General features: G+C 43.1%; 1 protein-coding gene across 1 annotated transcript in view; it reads right to left on the bottom strand.

The window, feature by feature from the left end:
• Nucleotides 1–11,331, bottom strand: part of RYR3 (ryanodine receptor 3) — a 530,733-nt gene that overhangs the window by 119,368 nt on the left and 400,034 nt on the right. Inside the window, 3 exon segments of the mRNA XM_086710284.1 lie at nucleotides 784–953; nucleotides 8,065–8,185; nucleotides 10,706–10,814. Coding sequence (XP_086566410.1) covers nucleotides 784–953; nucleotides 8,065–8,185; nucleotides 10,706–10,814 — 400 coding nt within the window.

Genomic DNA, 11,331 nt, shown 5'->3' on the forward strand with positions numbered 1-11,331 from the left:
TGCATCTTCTGGCTCTCCAAAAAAGTAACCCTACATTGGCAAGATGTTTTTAGACTTATGCTGATCGAATTGTTCTTTTCTCCTTGGACCCAGGACTTCTGGTGTACTGTTTCTGACTTGGACAATCATGCTTCTATGCTTTATAACTCCTGGGGCCTCTGTCTTGATGTCTGTTGATGTTGGATTACTATACTTCACCCTTGACTTTCAAACTTGGGTTTGACTTGGCCTCTGGTCTTGACCTTGCCATGCCCAAAGCTCCAAAACTGCTTGGCTTGGAGATTATCTTTCCTGATGGTCAGTGCATGAAACTTAAGGAGAGTGGGAAGAGTATTTCCAGCCTATAATGCTGCCAGCCAGACCTTTTCATAAGCAACAAGCCCTGGTTCTCAACCAAGGGAGATTCTGTCCCCTAGGGGACATTTGATGCTATCCAGAATTGGTTTTATGGGTGTGCTACTGGTATCTAGTGGGTAGAGGTCAAGGGATGGTGCTAAATATCCTATAATACACAGGATGTACCCCCACACCAGATAGTGCCAAGGTTGAGAAACTTGCAACAGAGGAATCTGGATTAAATATGTGAGGTCGAGTTTACCTACATTTAATTCTCTGGCCCAACAAATTAAGACCTTCCATTTCTTGGTACTTCTATTTTCTTACCTTTAAAGCTGACTGCTAACATGTAATCAGTGAGGAGATAGAAAATAATCACTTTGAAATCCAATGTTACTAACATACAATGATGGGAAAAAGATAGTTTTCCTTATTTTAGCCACTTACTGTATCTAGAGAGGCAGAGGCTCTTAAGTCAGGTAAAAATCCAACCTCTAGCAAGTGGAGCAGAAAAGTTTGATCCTTAATGCCATAAACACGATCCAAGAACAGCACCATGGGTGCCTTGTGGTCAGGGCAGAAGTTGGCTGCCATATCTGGCTCGCTGACCGACCCATCTGAAAGACACACAGAGAACGTCATGGCCCCTTTTCTATCTCCACAGACTCAAAGGCCACACAGAGTGTGTCTGTCTACACGCCTTGTTCTCCTAACAAGCAACAGGAATGCAGTATTGTGCTGCAGCCAGCGGATACTCGCTTGGAACAGCAGGTTGCTTACATTTCAGGAATTTTCTTGAGCCAGTTGTTAGACATACTCATTATCAACAACTAAAATTTACAATTAAGTAAATTATATTTAGAAAGGTGACAAATACTCAAAACGCATCATCTCCTAATGACTTTGCTATCAACTATATTTTTGAGGTTATTTATATCTGTTTTATTTGCATGTTGGAAATACAATACAGTGGTGTGCTATGTGCATTCTCTTTCCAACTCCGTGGCTCAGTGACACACATTGAGAGCTTGAAATGGACCATGGTGAGAGTACTTACACCACACAAAATGGGCAAATGCCAGGAATCGGGGCTTGGTTTTTTTGCTTTGTTGACTGAAGACAGAAGAAATGAAGGGAGAAAATGTAAGGGAGATTAAGTTTAAGAGTGTGTCTTGTCTGTAGCCATTACATCATAAATAGCACATAACTGAGGAAATATTCTCTTAGTATCTGGAAACTATTATCTGATTTAGGTGAAATTGAGGACAGATCTTCCAATAATTCTAATCTTATTTTAATACAAAAGTTCAAAGGTGAAGTGAGGAATACCATGAAGAAAACAAAAACTGCTTGACTTAGAGAATAAAGACAGGAGTTTGAAAGTTTGTTAACATCAAAAAATAGGAAAAAGAGCACCAAAATGATCAAGCTAAATCAGAGCATATTTACATACCGTACTTCATAAATTACCTTGAGAGCCACAAAGGTTTAGTCCTATCCAGCCCAGAGCCTCATTCAGCGCAGGGATCAGTGCAGGGCTCTGGCCAAGCAAGGAGAGAAGGGGACCTTCCCAACAAGAAGCCACCTGCCTCTGCTGAACACCAGGGGGAGCCAGATCTGAATGGCGAGGATGAATTAATCTCTGAGACTCATGTTCTGAGGAACATTCATTTTATAGGATACTACTAAGTGTTTTGTGCTCAAAAAGTTTGGGTAATTCTGAGTTTGACATTTCTTTTATCATATGTTTTTTCAAAGGCTCTATAATCTTTGTTCTTCATGATAAGCACAACATTTTCGAGATTGATATCACCAAGACTGAGAAGTAAGAGACCCACAAAGATCAACAATTAGCTATCCATGAACAAAAACAGCACTGGGAGAAGCCAGGAGTCAACGTGAGAAACTTCAGTAACACAGTAGAACAAAAAAACCTGAGAATCACTGCACAAGAAAGTAAGGATACATTTTGCCGGCATTATCCCAGGCTGGCACTGTTCAGGGCCAAGCAGGAGCTGCTCATCTAGAAAGAGTTCCCTTCACTGGGTAAAGAGAATGGGGTGAACAATCATCTCCTTTACCTTTTGGGGAGCTACATGAAGGATACCTTCTGTCTCACCCCAGCTAGGGCCCAGTGAAGGGAGAGGTCTCAGAAAAAGAAAGAAGGGCAAGGGCCACTTGTATCAACCAGGCAGTGGGAGTCACTGTGGTCACCAGTGACCTGCTCTACAGAGGACCCCAGCAGCTCTTGCCAGTGAAGAAACCAACACCCAGCATTAGCCACCGTGAAACCCTGGCAGGTTTCCCAGGTTTTGTGTTTGCAGATGCCCAGCCACCTGGGTCTCTTCTCACTCCCATCTCTCTCAATGCCAGAACCCTGATCTGCATTGGCAGCCAGTCCTGGGCTCTGCAGCTGTACTGATTCAAGACGCCAGCCCAGACCCTTGCAGCTGATACCCACCATCGTGGGCACACTTGGGAAGACTTCCATCACTGGCCTCTGTTTCCATGCGTACACCCGTGGTAAGATCCTGCAGCCACGGGAGTACATGCAGACAACCAGGGCCCCACAGCTGCTTGTGGGCCCAGCTCTGGCCTTGCCTCCAGTCAGTGGCCTGCACTGCTGGGCTCATCTCAGCTGGCACCTTCAACTGTGAACTTGCATCTCACTGGCCTGAGTCTTGTCACTGGGTACCACTGCTGTGCACCTGTGGTGAGACCCTGCAGCCGCAGGCATGCATGCTGACAGCCAGGGTCCCCGCAGGTGCTAGTGCCTCCATACAGTTCACCCTGATACTTGCTGCTCACCCTGGCTCCTGCCACTCCACGTGTGTCTGCAACTGGCCTGTGCCACTACACAGGCACCTGCAGTTGGTCCCTGCAGCAGAGTGTACACATCACCGGCTCCAGCTACCACCACTGCCTACCTTCTTCCTAGTTGTTAGATATGGACTTCACTGCCGAGGATCCCAATAGCCCTTGCAGCTACTAAGGCTCTCCAGCAGGACTTGCCAAGGACCGCATAATTATCAGTGTGGTGGACCGCAGTGGCCTGAGCTGCCAAGACATCATGCCCCCCAAGCCCCAGATCTAAAGCCAAAGCACACACCTGTGCTTGGTGCCCTGTCCCACGAGATCTGGGGTCACAGCACACTCTAACACGCCCCCACCTGCAGGTGAGGGTCTTTCCTTACCAAAGTCAGTCCATGAAGTGTGAAGGGGCGACTGCTTCTCCCAGGGTGCAGGTATCTATGCAAGGCTATAGGTATCACAACAAAGAAGGGAAACAGGACACCACAAAAGGAACACAGTAAACTTCTAGTAATTGACCCCAAAGACAATGGAGACACATGAATTACTTGGCAAAGGATTCAAAAGAATTATTCTCAAGGTGCTCAGAGGTCAAAAACATAAAGAAACAAACACAAATTTCGCAGCTCAAGAATACAGTAACTGAATGAAAGAATTCATTGTGTAGAGCACTTCAACACCACCCTGGCCCAAGCAGAAGAATCCATGAAATTAAAGAAGGATCATTTGACATTTCCCATTAAGGGGAACAAAAAGAAAAAAGAATGAAAATGAAGAAAGCCTATAGGATTTATGGGACACCATTAAGAGGAACAATCCACACATCATTCAAGTCCCACAGGAGAAGAGAGGGCAAAGAAGGAGAAAGCTTATTTAAATACCATTGAGATCTTCCCAAACCCAGAGAGATCTGTGGACATCCAAGCTCATGAAGCTAATAAGTCACCCTTTAATTTCAATCTGAAATGATCTTTTCCAAGACCCGTTATACTAAAATTGTCTAAATCAAAGGCAACAAGAATTGTAAAAGCAGCAAAACAAAAAATTTCACCAACACCAGCGAACCCCCATTAGGCTATCAGTATATTTCTCAGCAGAAAAACTCTGCAGCAAGCTAGGAGAGATGGGATGATACATGTGAAGCGCTAAATGAAAAAAACGCCAACCAAGAATACTTTACCTAGTGAAGTTGTCTTTCAGAAGTGGAGGTGAGAGAAATACCTTCCCAAACAAACAAAAGCTGGGGGAAATTCATCACCACTAGACCTGCCTTACAAGAAATGCTGAAAGAGTGGTGCCTGGGTGGCTCAGTCGGTTGAGCATCCAACTTTGGCTCAGGTCATGATTTCACAGTTCATGGTTCTGAGCCCCACATCAGGCTCTGTGCCGCCAGCTTGCTCAGAGCCTGGAGACTGCTTCAGATTCTTTGTCTCCTTCTCTTTCTGCCCCACCCTTGCTTGCGATCTCTCAGAAATAAATAAGTGTTAAAAAACAATAAAAAAAAAAAAAAAGAAATGCAGGAAGGAGTTCTTTTTTCCCCCCATTTATTTATTTACTTATTTAAAGGGAGAGGGAGTACAATAAGGGGAGGGGCAGAGAGAGAGGGAGAAAGAGAGAGTCCCAAGCAGACTCCATACTGTCAGCACATAGCCTGATGTGGGACTTTATCCCACAAACCATGAGATCATGACCTGAACCAAAATTAAAAGTCAGACACTTAACTGACTGAGCAACCCAGGTACCCCTGAAAGGAGTTCTTCAAGCTTAAATAAAAGGATACTAAACAATAACATGAAAATATAAAACACACTGGTAATATGGATAAATATATAGTTAGATCCAGAATACTCCCATACATAAGGAAGGAAAAAAAAAGAATAGAAATAAATAAGGAATGGAAAAGACACTAAAATGATCAACAAAACTAATACTGACTTTTGAAAAGATAAAGTTGATAAAGATTTAGCTAGAATTACCAAGAAAAAGAGGGCTGAAATAAAGAAAATTATAAACAAAAGAGATGTTACAATGGATACCACACAAATATAAAAAATCACAAGAGACTATTATGCTTAATTATGCACCAACAAATTGGACAACCCAGAAAAAATGGATAAATTCCAGACACACAGACCAATGGAATACAGTTGAGAGGCAGAAATAAACCTATGCATATATGGTCAACTAATATTTGACAAAGAAGCCAAAAATATTCAATGGGGAAAGGACAGTCTCTTCAAAAAATGGTGTTGGGGGAAACTACATATTCATACTCAAAAGAATGAAACTGGACCCATAGTTACACCACTCACAAAAATTACCTCAAAATGGACTAAGGAAATGGAAGACCTGAAACTGTAAAACTCCTAGAAGAAAACATAAAAGGTAAACTCCTTGACTTCAGTCTTGGAAATATTTTTTTTTGGATATGACACCAGCAGCACAGGCAACAAAACCAAGAATTAATAGGTGGGACTACCTAAAAGAAAAAACTCCTGCACAACAAAGAAAAACCAACAACAAAGTGAAATAGCAACCTACACAATAGGAGAAAATACTTGCAAACCATCCGACAGGGAGTTAAAATCCAAAAGACATAAGGAACTCATAGAATTCACAAGAAAAAGACCCTAAACCCAATTAAAAGCGGGCAAAGGACTTGAGGGGTGCCTGGGTGGTTCAGCTGGTTGAGCATCAGACTCTTGGTTTTGGCTCAGGTCATGATCTCAGTTTCATGAGTTTGAGCCCCATGTTGGGCTCTGCTCTGGCAGCACAGAGCCTGCTTGGGTTTCTTTCTCCCTCTTTCTCTGCCCCTGTCCTCTTGCCCTGTCTGTCTCTCTCTAAACAAACACACTTTAAAAAAATGGGCAAAGGGCTTGAAAAGACATTTTTCTAAAGACATGAAAATGACCAACAGGCACACAAGAAGTTGCTCAACATTACTAATCATCAGGGAAATGCAAATCAAAACCACAATGAGCTATCACCTCATACCTATTAGAATTGCTATTTTCAAAAAGACAGGGAATAGCAAATACTGGCAAGGATTTGGAGTAAAGGAAACTTGTGTGCACTGTTGGTAGGAATGTAAACTGGTGCAGGTGCCATGGCAAACAGTATGAAGATTCCTCAAAATAATGAAAAATCGAACTATCATATGACCCAGCAATCCCCCTTCTGGGTATATTCCCCAAGGAAACAAAATCATCATCTCAAAGAGATATCTGCATCCGTATGTTCATTGTGGCATTATTCACCAGAGCCAAGACATGTCAACAGTCTAAGTGTCTGTTGATGGATGAATGGATAAAGAAAATGCAAACGCACACACACACAGGAATATTAGTCAGCTATAAGAAAGAAGGAAATCTTGGGGCGCCTGGGTGGCGCAGTCGGTTAAGCGTCCGACTTCAGCCAGGTCACGATCTCGCACTCCGTGAGTTTGAGCCCCGCGTCGGGCTCTGGGCTGATGGCTCAGAGCCTGGAGCCTCTGGGCTGATGGCTCAGAGCCTGGAGCCTGTTTCCGATTCTGTGTCTCCCTCTCTCTCTGCCCCTCCCCCGTTCATGCTCTGTCTCTCTCTGTCCCAAAAATAAATAAAAAATGTTGAAAAAAAAAAATTTAAAAAAAAAATATAAAAAAAAAATAAAAAATAAAAAAAAAAAAAAAAAAAAAAGAAAGAAGGAAATCTTGCCATTGGCAGTAACATGAATGGACCTTGAGGACATCATGTTAAGTGAAATAAGTCAGAGAAAGACAAATATTGTATGGTCTCACTTATATGTATAATCTAAAAACACTCAAGTTATAGAAACATGGAGTAGAATGATAATTACCAGGTCATGGGGGAGGTAGGGTAACTGAGCAGATGCTGGTCCAAGAGCACAAACTTTCAGTTATAAGATGAGTAAGTCGGGGATCTAATGGTATATATAGCATGGTGACTAAGTTAACAATACTGTATTATTTCCTTCAAAGTTCCTGTGAGAGTAGAGCTTTAATACTCTCAATAGAACAACAAAAAAGGTAATTATGTAAGGTCAAGGATGTGTTAACTAAACTTATTGTGGTAAACACCTGCAAAATACACACACACACACACACACACACACACAAAATCACACTGTATACCTTAAACTTACATAATATTATATATTGTAGCTCAATTATGCTGGAAAAAATGTGATATATCCCAAGGCATTTCCCAAACTTATATTACTCCAAACTTCTTAACACATACAGCAATTAATGTTTTCTACAAAAATGTTCTGTGTAACACCAGCTTAGGAAACACTGTAATAGTCAGAGTCATGTTATCTTTTCAATTCCTCCAACTGCCAGGAGGAAACTGCCTGGATAGCAAGTGCAGTGACATGGAGAAATTGAATCCTTTTGGGAAAGTATAGGTTTTGCAAAGCTAACATTGATCGATGCCAAAGGTCATCTGGCAAGTAGCACTGGGTGAAAACCTCTTTATATCCATGGACATGAGGTTCACGGGGCTGTGGTGGAAGGGAGCCCAAGTCAGGCCCTAGCCGTCTGCTGCCCACCTGGCTGCACAATCCGGGGACACTGAGGCAAAGGAGAAAGAAGGCTGAGGTGAGAGCTTTCATTGGTTCCATTCCATCAGCTTCCTTCCAGAGGGTTAGAGCACTCAGAGGACTGTGAGGTCTAGACTGGCCCTCCCCATGGGGAAAAGGGTACAGGAGTCGTCGACAGCAGACCAGAGGAGACAGCAGCTAGCTGGAGCCAGGAGGAGAGAACTCCTCATTGCCAGAAAAAGAGCAACCTTTCCCAGTGCTGCCTGTCCCATGAGTAGGAGCCTGGAAAGACAGGCTACCTACCAGTACACAGTCCAGCCCCTGAGCGAGTGGCCCCTGGGAGACAGGCAGAACTCAGCCTTCAGCTGCTTCTCTTACCTTTGTTCAGGGAAGGCAGCTTCAAGGGGATGCTGATGATCCCAACCAGGTCCTCAGTGGGGACCAGGGAGCGCAGGATTGACCTGATCCGGATGGCTTCCCCCTTTCCTGTCTGGATAAGCTGCAATGCAGGGTTGGAGAATGACATAAAGGAAGTTCCCACACCCCTCACCACCCCACCTCCAAACCTCTGGCAGTGAAATAGTTCTCCGTAAGGGGTTGGTACACTTCTATATTTCTCTAATTGCCATAGACACTTATGGCCATGGGGAAAGAAGGGAACTTTCTCTTTTGATTTTCTCGAGGAGGTGCTACTGAGGGAATAACTCTGAACAAGGAGGTCACTCGATTCCTTTGCTGTGATTACAATGGTTATGCAGTTATGGGATCAAGTCTCTGCAGTAAATGTGCAGGCTGCTGGGGATTTTCAGTGTGACTGCAATACACGGAATTCTCAGTGGCCATGTCAGAAGTGTTGACATTGTGGTCACAATTCCAGACTTTAGAATTCAGCTAAATATAGAAGTTACTTATGAATTTCACCTTCCTACAAGTTTGATTAATGCTGGGGCTGGGGGTGGGCAAGAGGTAGTGATAGAGAATGTCCTAGAGAATGTAAGTGTCTAAGCAGAGGTATCCCAAGATGGATAACCTGATCCATACGATCATGAATGAGCCAACCAGTGTGTACAGGTGCATATCCGGAACATGAGGACAGTGGGTAAGCTTCTGAGAACAGGCTCTCAGCTGCAAACTGAACTGTTACGAGCTCAGGATGGAATCTGCACGGGTGATGATGGCTCCTCCCCTCCAACCACCACTTATAGAGTAGGAGCCTGAGGGAAGGGTGCTGAGAAGGGTTATGTGTCAACTGTCAAGCCAGAGGGGCAGTAAGGAAGGAAGGAACTCCTTCCCAGATGGAACAGCTCTGATGGCTTACCTGTCCCACAATGCTGTCTTCGTGAGAATAAGCCAAATGTGTAACTTGCTTTCTCAAGTGATGGCCAGTGATGAGGGAACTGACAACCTGTCTCATCCTGTCCCAAGACTGTAGAACATGCTAGTTTTTCCCTTCCTCCCTTTAAAGCTTCAGTTGTTGAAAGGCACAAAAATGGGAAGATGGGCTTATGTGGATGAGGCTGATTTATCACAGTAGGAACCAGAATCCTCAGTTAAGAATGCTGATCAGGCTCCCTTAGCAAGATTTAGACTTTCTTCCATGCACAGTACTTTTAACCTGGATTCTTCCACATTGGGATAGTTTCCCTACCCACTTGTAGATGGATTTGCAAATGGGCTAGACTGTGTTTCAGGCAGGCCCATGACATACTGGAAGAAAGAGAAGACTGGATACTTTAGTGCAGTGTCCTAACCTATAGGTCGTGACCAATTAGTGGGCTGTGAAATCACATTAGGGGGTTGTGACCTGCATTAAAAAGCATGAAGTAGATTAGTATAGAAAAGAAAATGTTAGCGTGCAGTGTCTGTAGGAATGGTAAATTTAGTTTCTGGAAAATATATATATATATATATATATATATATATATATATATATATATATATATACATATATATATATACACATACATATATATACACATACACACATATATATATATATACACATATATATGCATATATACATATATATGGTGGGTTGCAAGGTAAATTAAATTTCTTACTATGGCTAAAACAATTTTTTTTTGGTCAAAAAGTTTGAAAGCCACTATTTTAATGAGTTCTGTCTTTTGTAAGAATTAAAAAAAAATACAACATATCTATTGTTAACCTGTCAATGACCAAATACACAGTCTCATCAACACTAGATACCACTGTTTATATTAACCCAATCTGCATTGCAAACCACGTTTGAGAGATACCCTGGCTTAATCCAAATGCGGTGAGCAGTGCAGGAAGAGGCAGGCAGGCACCAGAGGCTTGAATGAGCAAATCAAACAAACAGTTCTTTTAAGAAATGACCAAGGACATTTTTTAATGAAAAAATTTTTAAACTTTTCTATTTTGATATAAAATGGAATTATTTCCTCCTTTCCTAATCATGTGAGGCCTTATGTGAAATAAGGTCACTCTCGCTCATCCCTGAGCAGAGGTGAAAAGGGAAGAGGAGGAACATAACTTTTTAGGACAGAACTGGAAGCCTGAGAAGTCATCCCATAAAAATAGAAGCATCTATTTTTTTTTTCCTTTTGCCTGCAAAGTTTACCTCTGGGAAATAATCACACATGAGCCATGGAAAGAGACTGCCTTCCTGGTTGCCTAACACCATGGGGCATTGGGAAAAGAGGATTTTCCATGTGGAGTGCACCAGTGGCCACAGTCAAGAATCAAGTTGGTCACATTCTGGACAAATTGATGGAATGGAAACATAATTTGGGGGGGCTTATAAGACGGAATATGTGGAGGATGTGCCCAACTAACGCCACAGAGAAATCACACAACACAGGGACTTGCTCAGGAATCATTCCTTAGAAGCCTGCGGCATCAGCTATGAGAGGTGGAAACTACTCTAGTAGCTAAAAGGAACTGAGAGAAATGCCAGAGACTGAAGAAGAAATTACGTTCAGGAAATCTCCAGTGCTCTTTCGCTCAAGCCCCTCAAAGTTGCCCAGTGGGAACTCACATGCATTTCAGGAGCACAGCGGCCCAGGAGATCTATAAGGGCTGAATAGAAAGACATAATTGCATTGCCCATGTGCACGATCTCTTCTTCATATTCACCGTCCTCCGTGCTGCAGAAAGAGAACCAACATGGGGAAGGTGTGAGGAAGCCTGGCAGGTGTGGCCATGTTATTGGACATGAACTGCAAGACAATGAAACCCTCTGCTCATCCTAAGGATCCCATATCCTTTCCCTTGGACACCCTCCCTCCCAACAACGTGGTTTTATTCAGTAAGCTCAAAGGACCCAAATGTTTGTCCACGGAATTCCTAGGTCCTCTGAACTTCAAGGCCTAAGTACTGACATGAGCTGATCCTGCAGACCTGTGGAGTGGAGCAGGATTTCCCAAAGCTCCTACTAACTCTTCATTCCATTTTCTGCCCTGAACGTGTGTAGAAAGCATATTGGAGTAAGTCCATGCCCTGGCTCTGTTGGTAACAAGCTGTATGACCCTGGCCTCTGTTTCTTCTCATGCCACACGAGGAAGGTGGAGCAGCTGATGTTTTGGGTTTTTTCTAATTCTACCAGATCACCTACCAGAACAAATAATAAACAAACGAACCCCAACTGCCTAGACAGGTACCCCT

The sequence above is a fragment of the Puma concolor genome, chromosome B3 (assembly GCF_028749965.1).
Source record: "Puma concolor isolate L17-30 chromosome B3, mPumCon1.1.hap2, whole genome shotgun sequence".
In the NCBI taxonomy this organism is placed as follows: Eukaryota; Metazoa; Chordata; class Mammalia; order Carnivora; family Felidae; genus Puma; species Puma concolor.